The sequence below is a fragment of the Myotis myotis genome, unplaced genomic scaffold (assembly GCF_014108235.1).
Source record: "Myotis myotis isolate mMyoMyo1 unplaced genomic scaffold, mMyoMyo1.p scaffold_m19_p_19, whole genome shotgun sequence".
Classification (NCBI taxonomy): Eukaryota; Metazoa; Chordata; class Mammalia; order Chiroptera; family Vespertilionidae; genus Myotis; species Myotis myotis.
The window spans coordinates 38,132,268-38,155,221 of record NW_023416323.1 but is presented as its reverse complement, the minus strand read 5'-3'; the positions used below and the strand labels follow the sequence as shown (position 1 = coordinate 38,155,221).

General features: G+C 50.8%; 1 protein-coding gene across 3 annotated transcripts in view; it reads right to left on the bottom strand.

The window, feature by feature from the left end:
* Window positions 1-698: 698 nt before the first annotated feature.
* CES5A (carboxylesterase 5A) overlaps window positions 699-22,954 on the bottom strand; it is a 153,133-nt gene continuing 130,877 nt past the window's right edge. The window contains exons 1-13 of one of the 3 annotated variants that reach the window (XM_036346899.1): window positions 19,616-19,835; window positions 18,333-18,537; window positions 16,015-16,153; window positions 14,255-14,388; window positions 12,592-12,745; window positions 10,326-10,430; window positions 8,468-8,572; window positions 7,608-7,748; window positions 6,518-6,586; window positions 5,059-5,206; window positions 3,528-3,677; window positions 1,298-1,370; window positions 699-1,193 (exon numbers count right to left, since the gene is read on the bottom strand). In XM_036346899.1, coding sequence (XP_036202792.1) covers window positions 941-1,193; window positions 1,298-1,370; window positions 3,528-3,677; window positions 5,059-5,206; window positions 6,518-6,586; window positions 7,608-7,748; window positions 8,468-8,572; window positions 10,326-10,430; window positions 12,592-12,745; window positions 14,255-14,388; window positions 16,015-16,153; window positions 18,333-18,537; window positions 19,616-19,754 — 1,815 coding nt within the window. In that variant the 5' untranslated portion in view covers window positions 19,755-19,835 and the 3' untranslated portion in view covers window positions 699-940. Of the gene's footprint in view, window positions 1,194-1,297; window positions 1,371-3,527; window positions 3,678-5,058; window positions 5,207-6,517; window positions 6,587-7,607; window positions 7,749-8,467; window positions 8,573-10,325; window positions 10,431-12,591; window positions 12,746-14,254; window positions 14,389-16,014; window positions 16,154-18,332; window positions 18,538-19,615; window positions 19,836-22,954 lie in introns of those variants that run through there. The other 2 variants (XM_036346900.1, XM_036346901.1) reach the window with 2 other exon arrangements.

Below are 22,954 nucleotides of genomic sequence, written 5' to 3'. Positions count from 1 at the left end.
GTTGAAGGAGAGCCTGTCTTGGCTCACTGTTGTCTCCCAGTGGGGATACGCTGGTACACAGCAGGCACCCAGTGTAGATTTCCTGAATGATCGATTTGCTCCCACCCCATCAGGGAAACATCTCTTCCCCTTGGTGTCCTTGACCTGACCTTGCTGCCTGGAGTGTGACTTCTGGGTTCCTGACCTTAGCGGGTGTCTGGTTTCCATTGCTGAGAAGGAGGCTGGCTGGCTGGCATGCCTCCCTCCCCCACCTCTCTCTGAGCCACAGAAGAACCCTGTGATGGTCAGGACATCCAAGCTTGGCTGTGCCTGCAACATGCCTAGAGGGGGGTTGGAAGACTCACATTTCAGGTAACACAAGCAGACATCTTTTCTGATAGACCAGTGGTTCTCAACCTTCCTAATGCCGCGACCCTTTCATACAGTTCCTCATGTTGTGGTGACCCCCAATTTCATTGTTACAAATTGAACATAATTAAAGCATAGTGATTAATCACAAAAACAGTATGTAATTATATATGTGTTTTCCGATGGTCTTAGGCGACGCCTGTGAAAGGGATGTTCGAGCCCCAAAGGGGTCGCGACCCACAGGTTGAGAACCGCTGTGATAGACAGTCTACTTCCTCTTGGGTGTTGGGTGTGTGTTTTGGGGAGAGGGGGTAGTTTTCAGCCCAGAATTAAATTCTGTTCCCCACACGTATTTTACATTCTGCTTTTATTTCATATGCATAACACGATCATTATTATGCCAACTAAGAAGCCGCCCCCCTGCAGATGTATTGAAGAGATCTGGTAGCCTTCAAGGCAAATTGCACTTTTTTTGATGTTGCAAAGAATTCCCTAAGGATCAGCGGAAGCAGCTGATTCTGTAAAGTAGCTGAACAACAGAAAGAAGCCAAGGATAGCGGGAGACATTGAAGCAGGAGGAGGAAAATCAAATTCACACAGAGATACCCCCTCCGTGAGAAAAAGAGGAAAAGAAAGGCAGAAGCAGAGAAAGGAAGATGAAGGAGCAAAGAGGACCCAGTTGGGCCCCCCCAGAAGTGGCCATGATCAAAGGGAGGGTTTCCATCCAAAACTCCACCTTCTGTGCTCTCAGTCCCTGCCCCACACTCAGGTTCAAATCCAGCTGTAGGTACTGCTCCTTCTGATCGTACGCCGGCCACCGAGGCAGGCCAGCTCCGTTAGGGTTCCTGGGAGTGAGAGCAGAAACAGGGGGTTGGAGGGTGTTGGGGGATGGGGTGAGCTTTTCATCCTCAAGCGCCTGGCTGTGGGGAGGCCCCTGAGGCGTACTTACCCCGTCCGAGCAAAGTTGGCCCAGTATCTCATCATCTTCCTGCTCAGCAACTTCTCCTCCTCAGTGGCTCCTTCTGAGGGAGAGAATCACAAAATCCGGCTCCCAGGACGGTGAGCCGGAAGCCGAGGTGCCTCGCATGTGATGAATGCCTTTCCCATCCCTCCTCCCGTTTCACTCATTTTGCATTTGCAGGTACTGAGGCTCGGGGCACCTGCGACTTGCCCGAGAAAGCATGGCCTCCAAGTAGTGGAGGCTGAACACACATCTTCCCTGGGCACCAATGCTCTTCTGGCCACCCCCCTGAGGCTACCAGTGCCTGGGGGACAGGGACCCTAGCTCTCTCCTCTCTCTAAGGATTGCATTTTTTTTATTTGAAGGAGTAATGCTCAAATATTATGTTCAAAGCACAAAACCTAAAGTGCAGAAAGAGTATCTAATAAAAATTAGTTTCCCTCCATCTCTTCTCTCCACTGTTACAGGCCTGAGGCAGCGACTGCTACCAGGTTCTTGGGCGCCCTCTGAAGGCCGACGAGGCACGTACAAGGGTTAGGCGGACACATTTTTATACTCGCAGTAGCATAACGGACATGGATTCTTCATCTCCCCTTTTGCTAAAATTCTATCCAGGAGATAGTTCCACAATGTCGCCTATACGACTTCCATTTATTATCATTTATTGTTCTATAAATACAGGGTGTCCCCCCCCAAAAAAATGTATACACACTGTAACCGCTGGTAGCTCAGTTTTGAAAATGAAATGTATTTTCATAAACACTGCCTCTATAAACATTCAAAGCATGTGTATACATTTTTGGAACACCCTACATGTATGTTTATATGCAGTTATATAAATATATAATTCCTGCAGCCAATACTCTATTAATGTATCTTTACATTATTTCTGGACTTTTTGCTAATAAAACCAATGTGTTCATGAGCAGGTTTATTTTTGCACACGTGGAAGTATAATTGCACACGCACACACACACACACACACACACAACCCTAGAAGTTGAATTGCCAGGCTAAAGACCATATGCATTTCAGATTTTCATCGACTTTTCCGTTAACACATGAGGTTGCCTGTTTCCCCACACCTGCCCCAATAATGATGGAAAATGTCTTGTTCTCCCCAATGAAAAATGATTCCTCAGTCAAGACAAGTCCTCAGTCCCCTTGTGGTCAGTGAGGCTGAGTGGGTTTTCATGTTTAAAAGCTAGTCACATTTCCTTCCCCACAGACTGTCTGTTTCTACCTGTTACCCAGTTTCTGTTCTCATTGATTTAGGGAGCTCTTTAGAAAACTCGGAATTTAACCCTTTGACACATACACCATCCTGTTTTTTTCCCATTAGGAGAGTCTGTGTACCCATCAATAGTCCAGGCTCTGTCATGGTTGCTGAGTAATAACAAAAGTGTGCTTGTGAGAATTACTTCATTTTATCCCCGTGGCGACCTAGGATGTGGTTGCTATGATCGGTGTTATAAGACGAGAATGAACAAATGAAGGGTTGAATAAGCCGCCGCACACACATACACTCTATAGGCACACCTCTGTCCTCATTGCCAGGAAGCCAGCGGGAACTGGCCCAGAGCCTGCATTGCACAACTGTCTAAAACGAAGTATTTTAGGGATAGTTTCGTGAGCAGTTCCTGTAACCTTTTCTATTGATAACCTCATCTGATTGGCACCAAACAGGTCATAAATTCAGGAAAACGCGAGTGAACCTCAGCAGTTACAGTCCACAAGTATTTACATGAGAGCACCGGGATCCAGGCCACTTTGGGCTGCGATGATGGAAAAGGTGGTTCTTGCCTTTTAAAGCCCTGGGAGGTAGCCCCGTGGGGGTTTCAGAAAAGGGCAGGGCAGGCGAGACCAGCAGTCAGAGAGATGGAGAAAGCCGTTCTGATTTTTTCTAATTAGACTGCATGAGTGCCCCCAAGCGCCCGTCCCTTAGGCTTTAGTACAATGAGAAGCACTCATCCAGCCGGCGGTGGCAGCTCTTTCTCATCATCGTGGTTTCTAAAAGCACCCGGGAAGGGTAGTTCCCAGGGGAAGGTCACGTTTGTAAGCCAGAGAGTAAATAAATAAGTTAAAACTAGTCCTCCAGCGCTTGCATCGTGTTGTGGTGGGGAGTCCTGTCTTCTCCCACCTCACCCCCCCACCCCCATGTTCCTGCAAGACCAGGAGAGCTCCTCCCCCCGCCCCCCAAACCAGGCGGGTTCCTTACCGAACATGACGACATCCCCCTTCAGGAAGGCACCTCCGAAAACAAAGCGGATTTCATCTGTGTGGTCGGCCTTGACGAAAGCCGGCTTGCTGTCCTTGAAGCAGTGAGGCCGGTGCTGAAACTCGTAGAAGTACACAGGTGCGCCCGCGTCTGCAGCGATGGAGAGAGAGGCCGTGGCAGCGCCCCTGCAGGGGGAGCGGGGCTGGCGCTGCATCCCCAACCCGCTCTTCCCGGATTCCCAAACCTATGGGTGGGGGCAGCCCCCATACAAGAGGCGACGTGAACAAGCTACCTTCCTTCTTCCTTCCTGGAGACTAGCGGTTCCTGCTCTAGAGGCCCTCGCAGCCCTGGTGACAAAGAGCTCGATGCCCGTCCAGGGCAGGCTGCCCGGGCAAGGGTTCTAGTTTTCACAAAAAGCCCTTCACACGGACCCAAGGTCTACCTCCCCGTGACTTCCTCTCATTGACCTATTCAATGGCCTACGACAAACAGAACGAAGCTATTCCTGCTTCCGAGATGCCCCCTGCACCCCACATTCCCTCACCTCTCTTCTACGAAAGGCCTTTGCGCTCCAACTTCCTCCTTTCTCTGAATCATCTTTCTGTTTTCCTCTACTGGATAAGGGCGATCATGCTTACAAAGTCTCCCACTAAAGCACCAACATCACTAATCACTAGGGAAATTGCCTGTGTTTTGTAGAGCGTTTCCAGCTATTATGAAAAGTGGGGTTGAAGTCTCCAACTATGGATGCACAACTATTTCTCCCTTCAACTCTGTCAGCTATTGCTTTATATATTTGGGGGCTCTGTGGCAAGATGCCTATGGATTGATAATTGTTATAGCTTCTGGATGAACTCACTCTTCTATCTTTCTAGGATGTGCTTCCCTGTCTCTTTTAGTCTGTAACAATTCTCTGTACCAATGTCATCCTAAAGCCTCTTTTGTCTGACAGTAAGATAGCCATGCCCGCTCTCTTTTGGTTACTGCTTGCATAGAATACCTTTTCCCATCCTTTCACTTGCAACCTATTTGTATCTTTAGTTTTAAAGTGAGTCTCTTATAGGAAAGGAAAGGAGAACAGAAGGAAGAGAGGAAGGGGGGAAGGAGGGAAGGAAGGAAGAAAGAAGGAAGGGAGAGGGAGAGAAGAGTGGGTGTGTGTCCTCACAAGTAATCTTCTCTTTCTGAATGCTCCAGCCCTCCTTATGCTAAGACATTTGAGAAGACACTTCCAAACAGAAAGTAACCTGGAAGTTGGGCCCCGGAAAATTATGGGGAGGTGGGAGTGTTCTCCACAGCCCTGAAGAAGCGAAAGGAACACAAACAGTAAGAACTGATCAGCATTCCTGAACTCTGAAAGGCAGGGGAACTACACAAGTTGGCCCTCAGGGCTATACCCCTGACACCCCTGAGAGGTCCCTCTCAGTGAGGAAACAGAGGGCTGAGCAGGGGGCTGGTCCCCAGGCAGCAGGATCCCTGCTGCCACCGGCCTTGCTGTGCTGTGGCCCCGCCGGGGGGTGGCTCGGGGACTCACCTCTGTGACATCGAGCCGTGATCAGCCCAGGGACCACAAAGAACACATCTCCAAGCAAGTCCAGGAAATTATTTCGTATTTCAAAAATGGACTGCTCGCCGTGGAAATACTCATCCGCCACGAAGTGTAAATGCTGGCTGGGGATGTGCTGCAAAAGATCAGTCACAGGAGGTCCAGGTCAGCGACAACAGCCCACACGTGGAGCACCCGCCTGTGCAGGCATGTTCTGAGCGCTCTACACGCACCGCCCCATGGAATCCACACAGCGAGCCTGTGGTACAAATGAGCAAAATCAGTCCCATTTCACAGATGGGGGGACTGAGGCTTGGAGAGGTAAAGTGGTTGGCCCCAAACTGGTGGAACCAGGATTCTTTCACAAGACCATTCGCATCTAAATCCCAGGCTCTCAATCACAGTACACACACCTCTCTGAAATGTTTCAGAAACAGCCACCCCTGGGCAGAGCTGGCTACGCCACTTGCGGGATCCAGTGCCAAGTGAAAATGCTCAATGTCAAGTGAAAAATGGTTCCACAATGACAAGAATTTCAAGATGGTGACAACAGGACATCCAACCACGTGTAGGACCCTTCTCAGCAAAAGGCCCTTTGAACTACACCGATCTCCTGCCCGTGAAGCCAGCCCCACCCCTGGTACCAGCGCTGCCTCTGGGCTCTCGCTCACACTTTAGTCCCAGCTGTCATCACCAGGCAGCCAAGACTCATCCAACGTCCTGTCTGAGCTTTAGCACCTGCAGCATCCCTGCCTCCAGCCTGGACCACGCTGCAGACACCGGACCCTTTGTCCAATGGACATTGAATCATGTCGCTCTTCTGTTCCCAGCCCCTGGGATGGAACCTTATATGCCTTCCGCTGACTTCTTCACAGGGCTCTGCCCCCTCCCTGGTTCTCTCTGTTCCGCCCGCTCCTCTCAGCCCTGCTCCTCCATTCGCCAGACAAACCTAACTCCAACTCCAAATCCCTCCCCTGAGCGAGCCAACTGCTCCCCCCAACGGACACCACGGACACCACGGAACCCTGGGCATCCCTCTGCCCTGATTGGTGCAGCGACGCACGGAAGTGTCCTGTCAGGTTTGTCCACCCCAACAGCCCACAGCTTCCTCAAGCGCAGAGACACGCCTGCGCATCATGGCACCCCAGTGTTAGGGAAGGTGGGGGATGTGGGCTCTTAACACCTGATCAACGAATAAGTGGGTGAAATGAACATGGCAGAGAGCACACACTGAATAGATGCTTAAGGACAGACAAAAGGGAGGGAGGAAGGAAAGGAGTCCGCCTCTACATCCTCCTGCCCGGGGCATCTGTGTGCAGGGAGGGAATGAGCGAATGGTTGACTAATGGCCCTAAGGATTGCTAGAACCCAGTCCACAGCCTGGCGGGCATGCAGCCAATAGGGGTCCCTGGTCCCAGGTGGGTTTTGGAATCCAGAACGTCCTTACCAGGATTGTGTGCAGCAGCTGCAGGGCGAGGGACTTGTTGGAGCCTCTGAGGATCTCAGGAAACTCCTTCTGCGGAGAGAAGCGGGGCGCCTGTGAGCACCTCAGGTCCTCGGAAGGGAAGCTGGTCTCTGTGGGGGTGCAGGCGCCCGCCTTCCAGGGGGGAGGCTGGGAAAAGCCGTGACCCTTCCAGCCCCCGGGGGCCATGTGTAGAAGTAGCTCCCCGTGCATCGGTTAAGCGACAGTTTCTCCTCTCATTTGATAAAAGACAGCCATTCCGTTACACCTGTAGTCTTGTGGGACCCCGGTGGCTGCCCTGTGGCAAGGCCACGTTATGGGCTGTGTGTGTGTCTCCCACAGATTCCTATGTGGAAGCCCTAACCCCAGGACCTCATAATGTGTCTATGTGAGAAGATAGGGTTTTGAAAGAGGTGATGAAGTTAAAATGAGGATGTTCTCTGGGCCCTAATCCAATTTGACTGATGTCCTCAGAGAAGAGGGAATTGGTGCCTGGCTGGTGTGGCTCAGTGGCTGAGCATTGACCTATGAACCAGGAGGTCCTGGAGGCGTGCGGAAACCTGAATCCATCTGATTCGTTCACTGTTGCCTGCTCGGGTTTTATCAGAGCTCAGAGCGCACAGTACGTGCTCAGTTCATTCTCGTGGGATGAATGAAAGGAGTCTATTTTGCAGCTTGCACCGGTGCACCAGCTTAGGGAGCATTCTTGGACATCCAAATGCCAGGACAGGAAGGTGTCATGGATTTCAACACCTTAGAAGTAGGAACTATGCTTCTTTGGAACGAGCATTTGTGGTGCTTTGAGCAGAGCTCAAACGGATCCCATTGTCTCTTATAGTGTTTTACACAGAGTTGTTCCTTTCACCGTAAACCTAACGAGGAACAGGGCGGACGCCTGCCTTCGCTGACCCCAATCCCCAGTTGCCTTCCTTCAGAGAGAAGAAGGACGGCCGCTCTGTGCTCGGTGGATGGGTTCCACCCCTCACACGTGTGTGCCGTCTGAGTGACCGGCTGTGGGAGCCAACCCCGGCCCCTCTGTGGAGGGAGCGGCAGGAGGCAGAGTCGGGATTCTTACCATGGGCAGCAGGAAGCCACACTCGTGGTTATTGACCCCGATGATTGAAGGAACGGAGCGGAATGTTTTTTTGATCAGCAGTTCTAGAGGCTCGTCAGGAAAGAAAAAACCATCAACCATTCGCGTGAAAGACCTGGCGACCTGAAATGAGAAAGGGCGGAAGCTGTCTCTGTTGGTAAGATCTGCGGGCCCCAAACCAACCCACCCTGAGCCCACCCACTCTAGCAAAATGTGGTAGGAAAGGGAAAGGAAGCCAGTCTTGGTCCATCCCCATACATCCGGCTGCCTGGACAAGGGGGTCAGCGTCTCTGTGCCTTAGTTTCCTCATCTGCAGATAAGGGGTAAAAATAGCATCCACGTAAGAGAAACGGTAGCCTAGCCCAGTGGTTCTCAAAGCCTGGCTCCCAGCAGCATCAGTGTTACCTGCGAACTTGTTAGAAATGCAAATTCCCTACTGAATGCAAGCTCTGGGAGTACAGTCCAGCCAACTTTTAAAAAATAAACCCTGCAGCTCAGCTGGCGTGGCTCAGGGGTTGAGCGTCAACCTAGGAACCAGGAGGTCACAGTTCGATTCTCAGACAGGACACGTGCCCAGGTTGGGGACTTGATCCCCACTAGAGGGCGTGCAGGAGGCAGCCAACCAATGATCCTCTCTCATCATTGATGTTTCTATCTCTCCCTTCCTCTTGGAAATCAATAAACGTATATATTTTTTAAATGACCTACAGTCCACGTTTTTATAGCCGTTACCACGAATCCCCAGCCCCCATATCTTTCCAAGTCCCATGTCAAAATAAATAAGAGCGGTCAGGTTCGTCCACCATTTCATTCAAAGGGCAGCCCTGCCCCAGGCCCTTCACCTGGCCAATGCCCAGCAGCTCCTGGGAGGACTTTGCCCTCAGGCACCGCAGCAGGGCCTCGGAGTTGTCCGCTCTGCAGCTGCAGATATTTGCGATCATCTGCAACTGGTGGCAGAGAAGGACCAGGTTAGAGCACAGTACGGACAGCCTCTGGGAAAATGAAACGTGGAAACAGTCCTCAGCCCAGTCCCAGGCCCGTCCTTCCTATACAACGTTCAGCCTGCTGGCCCTCCCCATTCTCATGGAATGGACACAGTGAGGGCAGGCTGGCCCCGGGTCATCCCGACGCTCTCGGCTGACCCTTCTTGTCATCTTTAGCAAGTGCAGGAGCTGGGAGTGAGGACCTGTCAGTCTGTGGCCATGGAATAGAGTCAGGATTCCTGGTCATGGTGGGACCTGTGATGTCACAGACCTGTGACGTTGGCTCCATTGGCACTAGGCCCCACAGAGCCCAGAAGCCCCACTCTGGGGTGCCACATGGAGTCAGGAGCCCCCCAAGGGAGAGGAGCAGCTCTGCAAGGTCTGTTGAGGCCTGTGTCCAGCTCGGAGTCTCAGTTGGTCAGCTCTGCTCCAGCCTCACCCTCACCCTCACCCCCAGCCTGGAATGCCCTGGGGTCCTTTTTTCCTGTCTCACTCTTTAAGACCCAAGTCCCACCTTCTCTCAGATGTCCTTTCAGACATGGCAGTCCCTACGATTCCCCTCCTCCTCCGATCTCCTGTCACTCCAAGGGCCCCCACCTACCTAGCCCTTTGCTAAACACCTTCTTGCCCTATCACTGAACTTTCCACGCGTGTAGAATGCGCCCCCTGAAAGTAGTGGCCCTTAGTCTTCTGGGATCCCAGATGCTCTGAGAATCCAATGAAAGCCCCAGATCCTCCCCCTGGGAAAATGTACAAACATATATCATAAGCGTTTGAGGACCACCTCCAAACATACCCATGGGTTGCAGGCTTGAAATCCTTATCATAAAAATGATTATAGTCTATGCCTTCTCCACTTATAAACCCACAGGTCCCAACACAGAGCAGGGAAGCAATGGCACTCACTATCTGTGTGGTGGATGAATGCATACACACCACACCGCACACACCGACACCAGCCTGATATAGCACGCCACCAAACTCAACTTTCCGTCTGCAGTGACCGTGTTTTTGCAATATTATGACTCTGTTTTTGCTCTCGGTGTATGTTGTTACCTTCTATAAGGTGTTTAAGGAAATGCACCACTAACACGAATGATACCCAGGAGATGGCTCCGTAGCCCATTGTTTCATTAATATTCAGTCAATGAATCAGCTCACTCGTGAACTCATTCCTCGAGTAAGCGTGTAGAGTCGCCTAACATACACCAGACATTATGCTGGGACATGGAAGAGACAGGGGCCTCGGTCTCCAGGTGCTTACTGTCCGGCAGAATGCAAAGACGAGATGACAGATGATGAACATCTGAGACATACGCCTCCCCTCCCCCTCCCAATCTCCTGCCAGACAATATTAACAAGTCAGTGTTATTTCCTACTGAGCTGGAAACAGCATCAGAATCTCACCAGGGCACTCTAGGTGGAATAGAGTAGGTACAGGGGACTAAGATATATAACACAGCAAAGATTGGTGCATACAATGTGAGAACTGTCACACACACACACACACACACGCACACACACACACACATGCACACCAGCAGCATTGCACTGTGCAGCTGGACCCATTTCCTACGGAACCAGGCCTTCCACGGAGCAACACGTTTCACCTCAAGTCGGCGTCAGATTCTCCGGTCACGGTCAGTCAGGCCAAGCACATGGTCTGCCGACACCTGACCGAGGAGAGGAAGCCGGAGAGCTGCGCGCATCTACCTACATCCTCATTCCGCTTTTCCTCCGGGGCCTTCAGGTAGGGGAGGATGGCCACCCCGCTCTCCATGATGGCTTTGTGGAACAAGTCCTGGGCCAGCGGGGACAGGATCTGAGAGAGAGAACACAGGAGACCCCGCAAAAGTTATCCAGGGGCTTCCCGCCCATCACACACACCACCCACCCCTTCCGTAAGGAAAACTTCCCAGGAAGCCCGCTCTAGAGAGCTAACCTTAGAGAAGGAAAAGTCCTGGTTTGGGGGTTCGAGGACTAGTTGTGAAGGTTTGGGCAAGTTGAATAACCTCTCTGAGCCCCATGTTCCTCATGAACTTTGAGGGTGAGCATTCTGGTGTGTGGGTGCTAGCCCCTTGACTTCCTGATGGGGCAACCTCAGGCAAGTTGCTGAATATTTCTAAGCATCCATTCACTCTCTTATAAAACCACAGTAAAAACTGAGCCCACTGGCCCCCCTGGTTTGGCTCAGCGAATAGAGTGGCGGCCTGCGGACTGAAGGGTCCCGGGTTCGATTCCGGTCAAGGGTACATGCTGGGGTTGCGGGCTTGATCCCCAGTGGGGGCTTGCAGGAGGCAGCCGATCCATGATTCTCTCTCATCATTGATGTTTCTCTCTCTCCCTCTTCCTTCCTCTCTGAAATCAATAAAAAAATATGTTAAATAAAAAAAACTGCCCAGCCAGGTGTGGCTCAGTGGTTGAGCATTGACCCAGGAACCAAGAGGTCACCGGTTCGATTCCCGGTAAGGGCATATACCCAGGATGCCGGCTCGATCCCCAGTGTGGGGTGTGCAGGAGGCAGCCAATCAATGATTCTCTCTCATCATTGATGTTTCTATCTCTCTCTCCCTCTCCCTTCCTCTCTGAAATCAATAAAAAAATAAAAAATAAATAAAAAACTGAGCCCACATCACAAACTTGTCCTGAGGAGCAGGAGAAGTGATGAATACAGAAGGCTTCACACAGCGCTTGGTTAAGTAATAAGCACTCATGAATAGTGGCTCCTACCACATATGTAAATTAGTATAATCCACCATATAAAGTTATACGGAAGGTAAAAAATACCTTGTATATTGTCAAATGTTATACAGCAGAAGCTTAACCCACCTCCATGTGACTGACTTCTGTGGTTAACATGTTACCTGATGCCCGGGAAGTACTGACCACTCAGAACGCAGAGCCCGGAGCCGTATCCCGGCCCCTCTGCACATCTCTCTTCCCATCAATTTCTTGCCACGAGCCAGGCGTCTCTGCTTCCAAATCTGCTTTGTCAGTTACACTTGCCATTGTCATTACATAACCAGAGAACTATCATGGGAACCAATGGATGTGTGTGTGTAAAAAGAAAACAAAATGATGCCTTTTGGGGGGGGCAGTGTAACTTGATAGAGGTAGGTAGCTAAATAACATGGCTATAAAATTAGGGGAGCACAAGATAACAGTAAACCATGTGAGGGGATAGAAAGCTCCATAAGAGGGCTGCATCCACAGATTTCTTCACAGCATCTTTAAGTGGGTGCTCACCGAAAGGACACTGAGCCCCCAATGTAAGGGCAATGGGTCCTGCGGGGGCTTATGCAGGAGAGCCTTGCTGGACCACCAGTCGGCAGACTGACTCTAGAAAGTAAGACCCTGCATCAAACTACTGGCGAAGGAGGGTACCTTTTATGTTTTGTTTTGTTTGTTTGTTTATAAAATATATTTTATTGATTTTTTACAGCGAGAAAGGGAGAGGGATAGAGAGTTAGAAACATCGATGAGAGAGAAACATCGATCAGCTGCCTCCTGCACATCTCCCACTGGGGATGTGCCCGCAACCAAGGTACATGCCCTTGACCGGAATCGAACCTGGGACCTTTCAGTCCGCAGGCTGACGCTCTATCCACTGAGCCAAACCGGTTAGGGCCCTTTTATGTTTTAAGTGAAAATAAAATGTTTACATGCATCCTTTGCTATTTGATGCTTTTAGCAGAGCTTCTCTATTCAATGATGACCAGTCCTGATAACTGGATGCCAGGCCTTCAACTGTACACGTACAAATGAGTTTTCCTCCAACTGTCACTCACTATGTGATCTTGGGTGATTCATGTAAACTCTCCGACGACAGCTCTCGTCCTTAAAACGAGACAGAGCCCCTGACTCACGGCGTGAGGCTCCAGGGAGACTGTGTCTGAAAGCGTTTGTTCAACATGAAGCACCAATCAGATGTACGTGGTTCATCATCCTCTTTTTTGTAACCTCCCCCACCGAAGAGAACTCACAAGGCTGGACACACTTATGGCTCCCGCCGACTCGCCGAAGATGGTCACGGAGCGTGGGTCCCCACCAAAGAACTCGATGTTCTCCTGGACCCAGGTCAGGGCGGCCAGCTGGTCCATGAAGGCCCAGTTCCCCGGCGCGTGCTTGTCCCCTGTGCTGGGAGCAAGAGGCGGAATGAGCATCCTGAGTGGGCCACTGTCTACCTCCCGAAGCCCAGGGGGCTGGCGGCCGAGGCTGTGGACAGGTGTCAGGGCATCACCACTCTCTCCGGGGAAGGGCTGACAATCAGACCTGGGGCAGCGGGGAGCACCAGGCTTGGCTCTCTCCCTCTGCTGGGGTTTTGGTTTGAGAATCTGAGGAGAGTTACACACCCCAGAAAAATGCACAGACAATGCAGATGCAATTTCAGGGTATGCACAGGCTCCCCTGAATCCATGGATTCCAGAAGAGTCCTGCTCCTGAGAATTGGTCTGCATCAGTGAGACCTCCCTGGGCACAGAGGTTCCAGTGAATGGCTAAGTGAATAATAACAACAATAACAGTAACGGCAGCACTGTGCAGGACACTGTCCTAAGGGCTTTACGGCTGATGCTCCCGTAATCCTCCAAACCTGTGAGGTAGGTGGTGCTGGTCTTTCTCCCTCTGCCCCTCTGGGTTTTACCCCCACCTTCTCTACCCTCCTCCTAAAAGGCTGACCTCTATGTGTACAGTCAGTGGGAGGCAAGGAGCAGGGGCTGAGGGTGGGATATCAAGAGACCAGTATGTTTATGTTTAATACGCCACTCGAGGCCCCCTCTGCTGTGAAGTGGTTTGGGCAGTGGCTGCATTTTTCTGAGGCCTAGCTCACATGAATTCCCTTCAATGAAACCTGCAAACAAGCCCTAAGGATACTGCTGGATACATCAGCTCCTTCTCACAGACAGGGAATCAGGACACAGAGAGAGCAAATCCCTTGCCCAGGACCTAAAATGCTGCAGATTTGGGATTCAAATCCAATGAGTCTGACCCCAGAGTCCATGGTCCTGGCCATGGCCCCGTGCTGCGTGCAGCTCATGCAGAGCGCATGCTTCCCAGGATGGGTGGACAGTTAATGGGATGGGAAGACAATGCAATGGAGTGACTATTCTCAGGTGAGCATTTGAGGAGCCTTGAGACGGGGCCCTACGTCAGAGACGACTGATGGCTCACACACTCTGTGTCCTTGACTTCCAGGGCTACGTTGCCCCGTCTCCCTTGTATTGGGCATGGCCATGTGACTGAGTTCTGCCAATGGTGTGTAAACAGCAGTGATGATCGCCACCTCCAGGCTGACCCAGAAAGCCGGCCCTCACATCCTCCTCTGATCTCTTTCTCCACCTGCTGGCCAGCTGCAGAGCCACAGGTGGAAGGAGCCTGGGTCCCTGATTGACCATGTGGAAGGATGTCTGTCAGTTAGGAACCCTCAGTTAGATTTTACTGAAGTGAGAAAAAAATGTTTATTTCTCTAAGCCACTAATACGTGGGGGGGTTATCTGTCATAGTTGCTAAAATTACCTAATAATCTGGTCCAAATTTATTCAATGTCCTTGAAGGCTCCTCCTTAGGATGCTGGGCACTGAATCCCCTATGGTTGCTGCACAGCTGCCCCCTGGGGACCAGGGGTGTCAGTCATTTGGGGGTACTCACTTGAAGAAGCCAAACATTCCTAGCCGGTACTGGGTAGTCACAACCAGCACATCCTCGTAGGCAGCGAGGGCAGACCCATCGAAGATGGAGGCTGAGCCAGTCTGGAAGGCACCCCCTGGAAGCCACACCATGACCTAAGGGGGGGAGAGGAACTTTCCGGTCAGCCTGTCGAGCATTCCGACCCCCTCCCTGTGAATGCTGGGTCCTTCTTTCTTTATGAAAATGCAAATGTCTCATTGTCCTTTCTAAAGCGCATCGGAGGTTTTGTATTTAGAAGAAGGCTCAGGGTTAAGCAGGTGGGCTCCAGCATCCGAGTGCCTGAGTTTAAGTCTGAGCTCTGCCACTGACCGGCTGTGTGGCCTTAGGCAGATTACTGAGCCTCTCTGAGCCTCATTGTCCTCGGCTGTAGGATGTGAGGCATCAAAGTATTCCAGTTATGAGGCTATAATGAGGATTAAACAAGATTCTGTATCTGAGGTTCCTAGGACAATGTTGGCACATTCCAAGTGCTCGGAAAGTATTAACTAAGTATTGAACTTGTGACCCACAGGAAGATGGAAATCATTGTAAGCCATGTATGGAAGCAAAAGCAGCTTAAGCTTTTTAATCTAAGGCTTTCGTCTACCTGCAAAGAGAAGAGAGAAAAAAGGGGAAGAGAAGTGTGGAGACTTTACTATGTTGATTAGAAAAACTGGGACTGGGGAACATAAATCATCATTCAAATGCTATTATCACTATTTATACTTAATAATAAATGCCTTCCATTCTCCATTTTTTTAAAAAATATTTTTATTGATTTTTTACAGAGAAGAAGGGAGAGAGATAGAGAGAAACATCAGCTGCCTCCTGCACACCCAAGGCACATGCCCCCAACCGGAACCGAACCCGGGACCCTTCAGTCCGCAGGCCGACGCTCTATCCAATGAGCCAAACCGGTTAGGGCTCCATTCTCCATTTTAAAGGTCCTATTAGGGACTGCCACCCTTGGGGCAGGAAGCGAGAAGGAAGCCACTGAGGAAAAAGGAGAACTGGACAAAGCATTAGCTTGGACACAAGAATCTGCCACTAGCTGAGGTAGAGCATGGAGCAAGGCGCTGACGCTCTCTCCCCCTGTGCCTCATCTTCGTCATCTGTAGAATGGGTTCAATAATCCTGACCCTTTGGGTTACTGTGGGGGGCTGGGTGAGCTAATGTACTGTGCCTAGGACATGTCAGCAATCAATAGATGTTGCTGGTATAGTGCAACACAGCAAGTCTCTCATTGCACTGACATTGGGGAGAAAAGATGATGGGAGGGTGTGGTAAAAGTTAGACTGCACCTTTTGTACTCACTTACACAGGGATCCTTCACATTCTGAAGTGGCATGCTCCGCGTTATTACCTGACTGCCTTCATTGCAAACAGAAAAACTGGCGAAGGCAATTATTTTCTTTAACAGAAGGATTTCTCAAGCAAACACAAAAATAATCAGAGTCCTTTTAAGCAGTGCCTTCTCTGACTGTTTACAGGCCGTTAAATACTCAACAGAGGGGGAAACACAACACAACATAAGAATCAAAGGTCAAGTCACTGCCAACAAAGAAGCGAAAAGGAGATAAAGTGAATACGTCGTTCAAATGACTTTTGAAGGAAGTTACTGACCTGCCAATGATTACATTTCCATTTTACCCAATAGGAGGCTGGGGCTGATTCCAGACCCCCAGCCACTCTGCCAGGGTCCCAGCCCCAGCACCTGCCCCCAGCACGGCAGACAGCCTCACCGGGAACTTGGAGCCGGTGTCGGCACGGGCTGGGGCATAGATGTTAAGGTACAGGCAGTCTTCCGACACTCCGAATTCGGGGTAGTGCACCCGGAGAATGTGTTGATTTGAGAACAGCCACTCTGAGTTCTGGAAGCACCTTGGAAAGAGGAGGAGAAACCCCTGGAGTCGCTGTCAGCAAACTTGCCTGGGAGGGGCCAGTTCTTGTCTCCTGGGCCTGAGCAGAAGATGCCTATGGGGGCTTTTGGTACCCCGTTCATCATGCCCCCTCCACCCAGTGGCACAAATGAACAAACCATGATTCTCTTTGATCTGGTTCCCAGGAGGGAAAGCACATTGGGTATAATAATTGTACCATTAACCCCCAGCACCCACCATCATAATCCAGGCACACGCATAAAGACCCCGGCTGGCTCAACAATTCCCCAAACTGTAGAGGTCAGGACACTGGGTTGCAAATCAAGAGCTTGGCTCTGGCAGCCCCCTCTTCTGACCCCAGAGGAACAAAAGGACTTTTCCAGGCCTCTCCGCCAGGAACCAACTGAGACAGGTTGGCAGAGAGAATCCTGCACCCAGGCCTTTGCTCAAGCTGGTCCCTCTGGCTAGACTGCTGTCTTCCTCTCTTTGCTCATGTTCTTCCCTTTCTTTCAGATTCAGGCTAAATGCTACCTCCTCCAGGAAGCCTTCTGAGATTTCTCCAGATAGACCATAGGTATCTTTGGAAACACCTACATATTTTGTGTTTTTTTTTTTTACTAGAACTTCTCCTATAGACTTGTATATGAGTGTAATCATAGTCCCAGCTCAACTGTGAGCAGCTAGAAGCCTAGGGCTCTGTATTAGTCACCTAAGTACCTCAGAGCCCCCATCACCAAGCCTGACACACAGTAAGATCGAATGAGATTATGTATGTGAATATTTCTACAAAGTGCTCACTTTAATTTCGTAGTAGAATAGTATACAGATTTGCTGCAAATCTATCCCCTGACAAGTTTTTATGCCCCCTTTCCCCTTTGTAAGTTCTTTATCAGAAATCGAGGCTACAGGCTCCCAAGAAAGCCATCCCTGACCTCCCCTCAGAGCTAGGCTAAGTGGTTCTCTGTGCTTCCTCAGCACCTTCTCCGATCCCCTATGGTGGCCCCTGTCACTCTGTATTTTAATTGTCATTGCCGTTTGTGTCCCCACCACCACTACCAGTCTGCAGGTTCCTGAGGGCAGCTATGTCTAACCCATGGTGGTGTCATCCAGGGCCTAAGGGAATCTAACTATTGATATGAGCTGAATGAATGAATGAATGAATGAATGAATGAATGAATGAACGAATGAACAGATGAGTGTCGGCTTAGTGTCCTCAGTCCCTGAGCCACATGGGGTCTCCTGGCACCAGGGTACTCCTTTGGCCTGTGAAAGCAATGCCAGGAATGTGACCAACCTGAAGACTTGACAAAATTTGACAGTCAGAAGATTCTTGGGGATTTCCAAGTCTCAGCTCCCACCTCACGCGTGAGGCCCCTCCACCATTCCCCAGGGAACTAACTGGTTGCCTACCTAAGCTTGAAAACTCGCAGTGACTGGGAGCTCCTTACCCCCCAGTTCCTCTGTGCCACAGGGACACACTCGTGCCAGCATTCCACGGGAAGCTATGGATTTTCCCCTGTGGGCCAGGCTCTGCCTGGGCACGGTGCTGACTGCTAGCACTAACATCCCTTTAGCGGTGGTTCTCAGCCTTCTGGCCCTTTAAATACAGTTCCTCATGTGGTGACCCAACCAGAAAATTATTTTCGTTGCTACTTCACAACTGTCATGTTGCTACTGTGATGAACCGTCATGTAAATATCTGATATGCAGGATGGTCTTAGGCGACCCCTGTGAAAGGGTCGTCCGACCGCCAAAGGGATTGCGACCCACAGGTTGAGAACCGCTGCTTTAGTGTGATTCTTCACTCTACAGCCCTTATCCAGTCTGACCAAGGAGCCTAGGCCTGGCTGACCGTCCCTTCCAATCAGTAAGCCCATCACAGTGGCTCCCAAACCTGATCGAACCCAGAATCCTCAGAGAGCTTTCAGACAATCCAGTTTTCTAGGTCTGAAGATTCAGGAAGTTTGGACGGGAGCTCAGGGGATCTGCATGTTCTGAACGGTGCCATGTGGTCACGGAAGCCACTTCTGTAGCCCTCTCCTCCTCCCCCCGCCCCCCCCCCCGTCCCCCCCGATCCTCCCCCCCGCCCATGGGGCTGCATGTCCTTCATTCATTCCCCCTCAATGCCCTGCCCCCACTCCCAGGTCGCAGGCCACCCATGGGATCAAGCCCGATCTTACAAATTAGGGTAGGATGTGGCATTTCGGATGCCATTCCAGGGCGACGCAGGCTTCGGGTTTGTAAATCGCAGGGGTCCTAGTGGGGGTGCAGCGTAGGGGACCCCGAGGAACACATTCACAGGCATGGTGCTTCCCAGCACAGTGGCTTGCTTCCCCCGGACCCAGCCCAGCCTGGTGCTCCTGGTGGGTCCATCTCCAGCTGGTGCTGAGGGAACACACACGGGGAGGAATCAGGAGCTGGCTGGGAAGAGGCCAGGAATAAGCCCAACTCAGAGCTGCCCCAGGTGGGGTCACTCTTTCTGGGCCCAGACGCTGTGCCACGGGAAGTATCTGGATTCCTTCTTCAGGAACCCATGTCCATGGCCTCCTTCAACATCGCCTTAGAAATCACCTGTATCAGAGCACAAACTTAGTCTCGTCTGGAAACACAGCACCAAGCCACAACATGCCCCCTGGTTACCGTGGAAACCCTTCTCCCTTCTGTGCCCAGAAGCCTCCCTTCCTACAGAGGTGACGATACACACCAGGCCCTGGAGAGCCTAGGACTGCACGGAGTCACCGGGCCCCGAGCTTCCCACACGTCCGTCATTTTCATACCCGCCAGCACAACTGCCTGTGCATCACCCACCTATAGGACGACCGGCATCTTGCTTTTCTTAAAGTGAAATCTAAATGAACTTTTCACATTGACCAAGAGGAGTCTTAAGCAATCACATCTACGCAGTGCTGGTTTTGCTGAGTTTGGTGTATGCTTTCGAATAAAGTAAATATTCAGCAATGAAAATAAAAAAATTCTCACGCGGATGCCACCTGAAATCAGCCTGTCTGCCTCCAGGGGTCCGAGGGTGAGGCGTCTGAGACTGAGAGCGTGGGCTGCTCGGTTGCCACATAGAATGTGGAGCTTTCAGAGGTCAGCAGCCCGGCGACTGAGTTAGCGGGACCCAGGAGTGCTGGTGCTACCCCGGCTAATGTCATCTCAATAGCAACATTAAAATCGGCAGCCAGCACCACAAAAGCACAAGCTCTGTCCCAGGACAGAGGGCTCTCCCAGCCCCCCACAGGGTGTGAGCAACTCAAGGGCAGGACTGGGGGTCTTCTGTGCTCTACCGTGTGCCCCAGAAAGAGACCCGGGCCCTGGGGCTTTCAACAACACCAGGACATCGGTCAGGTGCCCTGAGGTGACTACACAGCCCGCCGTGGGCCCTCAGAGACCCTTGAGCAGTAAACTTCATTTCCACCAGTGGACAATCCTCCAAGATAGGGAAATCCCCCTCCTACCTCACCTTCTGAGAGGCCTGCTCTCCCACTGGGTGTCTCACCCTCGGTGGCAGCTGCAAGGACCCAAACAGCCCAGATCAGGGTCTGGCCTGGGTGCACCCACTCTCCCCTCATCTGGCTGGCCCGCCTGCACGCCCTGGACATCCACGGCTGCTGCTGGCCTCAGAGAGCTTCCGTCAGAGACAAGAAAGAGCCTCCTGTTAGCAGGCAAACGTTGAGTAGGCAGACACAGGTCACAGGATTGGTGAAGCATAGCATCGGGCCAAGATTCAAGAAAGGACTTGGCCAAGCAAGACTTTCCTGTTCTGATTTACATAAACAGACTGGGCCTTGATCTGGAGAAAAATAATTCGTTAGGCGTTGGGCTCACAGAAAAGTAGAAGTAGATTTGGGGTCAGGTAAGCCAGAGACCTCAACTCAGACCTCAGATTCAGGGTCTGGGAAGGCAGCAAACAAGCGGTGAATTCAGCTGGTCAGGAGAGCAATAGGGAGGGGTGGGGACTGTGGAAAACTGGACCACACATGCTCTAACGGGGCAGTGACTTCTCAACCTCAGGAAATATTTGTTTTGTGACAATGGTGGTCGGCCACACCAGAAGTATACCGTATTACTCAATTTTTAAATGTGGCCTCAATTGTTTAAAAAACCAAAACAACCATAATGTGAGCCCAATGCACCATTTCTACTGGCTTGAGTTGTGTCAGGGATAAAGACAGCAATTCCGATCTAGACCCAGGCCCACCAGTGTAAGCATGAGGAGGCTCTGCAGGGACCGGCCCTCAGCACCCTGGGTCCTCACTGCTGTACTCTTTTCGTCACAAGGCCATGCTCTGAGACCCAGCAGGTGGGTCATGGCAGAGGGCCCAGCATGGGGCTTCCCAACTGTTTGGGGTGGGGCTGTTGGGATCAGAATTACCTGGCACACTTGCTGAAAAGGCATCCTTCTGCCCCACCCTCAGAGATGTTGGGGCAGGAATTTAACAGTATCAATAGTGGCTTTGGGAAGCATCAATCGAACACACGGGAGGTTTCCCAGGGTAGTCACTTCCTGAGAGAGGTGGGGTAGGCACAAGCAGGTATTAAGTGCCTGCTGGATACAGACCTGCAGCTTCACAGTTTGTCCCATTCCCACTATTAACTGGACCAGCAACGTGCTTGAGATTTCCAAAGCAATCGTTACATATCTCATGCCGTGAGGTTTGTGTTTTGACCTCACCTCCTAGGACCCTGATGTCCTCATCAGTAGTCACACCAGTGGCCTGGATGGCCTCTGAGAGGCACAGACCTTTGATGGGTTCTCTCTGTTCTTCCCGATTGCGCTCCTGACACCCCGAGGGGGAAACCAGAACGAGAGGACCTCAGCCCAAGGCCTGGCTCTAAAATACCCTTCTCTACGCCGGCCGGAAAGGCAGTGCAGATCGAAGCCCACTTTCCGATTCTCACAGGAGAGGCTAAAGGAAACCTGAAGGCATCGGGGCAATGACAGTGACCTCGGGATGGAGAGCAGACTCGGTCTGTGACAAGCATGTCCCATGAAAATGCTTCTCCTCATCAAGATCGCCCTCCTCATGAACCGGAAGCCCACAGTATGGGAGAACTTATTTGGCAATGATACATCTGATAAAGGGTTAATATCCAAAATATATAAGGAACTCAGACAACTTAACAAAAGGAAGACAAACAATCCAGTTAAAAAATGGGCAAAGGACCTAAATAGCACTTCTCTAAAGCGGACAGACAGATGGCCAAGAGACATATAAAAAAAAAAGCTCACAGTTACTGATCATAAGAAGGACGCAAATTAGAACAACAATGAGGTGATCACCTCACACCTGTCAGAATGGCTAGCATCAGCAAATCAACAAACAACAAGTGCTGGCGAGGATGTGGAGAAAAGGGAACCCTAGTACATGGCCGGTGGGAATGCAGGCTGGTGCAATCATTATGGAAAACAGTATGGAGTTTCCTCAAAAAAATTTAATATGGAACTACCATTTGATCCCACTTTTAGGAATATATCCTAAGGAACCCAAAACAGAAAGAATGTATGCACCCCCATGTGCATGGCAGCACAATTTACAATAGCTAAGATCTGGAAACAGTCCAAGTGCCCATCAGTAGATGAGTGGATAAAAAAGCTGTGGTACATTTATACCATGGAATACTATGCAGCAGTAAAGAAGAATCTCTGACCCTTTGAGACAGCATGGAGGGACCTGGAGAGCATCATGCTAAGCGAAATAAGCCAGTCAGAGAAAGACAAGTATCACATGATCTCACTCATATGTGGAATCTAATAAACAAAATAAATTGTTGAACAAAAAAGAGATCCAGAGACACAGAAGCATGGAACAGACCGTGGAATCTCAGAGAGAAGGCAGGGGTAGATGGGTAGGTGGGAAGAGATCAACCAAAGAACTTGTATGCATATAGGCATAACCCATGGACACACACAAGAGGATGGTGGAGGCCTGGGGCGGCGGGGGGAGAGAGACCGGGCTATAAGAGGTCAATGGGAGAAACAGAAGAACATATATAATACTTTCAACAATAAATACTTAAAAAATTAATAAATAAAAAATAATTAAAAAATAAAAAAGATCACTCTACTCCATGCATTGCCCCAGCCTAAGAACTAGGGCCAGGTCTCAGCGTAGCCCTCGCAAGGAATAGAGCCCATCCTCTGGGAGGAAATGGCTTTCACCCTGAGTTAATTACATGACATGGCAAACGTGTCCTGGTAGGAACAGAAAAGCATGTGTGGGAGTGGATCTTGAGGGCGATGGACCTGGGCATGAGGCAGGAGACTGCGTAGGAGAGAACTAGTTGCAAGAGCAATGTTCTCATGACTCCGGATTTATTGTCCTGAACGAATGCCTCGGGGCTGGTCTGATATGCTGCCGGAGTGGCTCTCGGGAGCTCGGACATCATGACAGCTCACAGTAAACGAGATGGAGATGCTGGACTTGCCATGGCAGAGCTCTGATGAGGAGATCAGAAGGCTGAGGGATGTGGGTCTGCTCGCTGACGGGCAGCTGCCTAGCTAAGAGCAGCAGAACTGCCCGAGCAAGCCCAACGCCAACGGCTGACCCACAGAACAAAAGAGCTGAATAAGTGGTTATGTTTGAAGCCACTCTGTTCCGGGCTGGTTTGTTGCACAGCAATATGTAACTGGGACGTACATTGGGTATGCAGACGTTGGAGGCTGTCATAGCAAAGAACCTAAAATTCATGGGACTGAATGCTGTCTCGTTAGTGTGCTCGTGGCTGCTTATGCTAAGATGTAGGAAGGCAGAAAAAGAATCAATTCTGTCAGACACTTCAGTTCTGGACTATTGTTTCC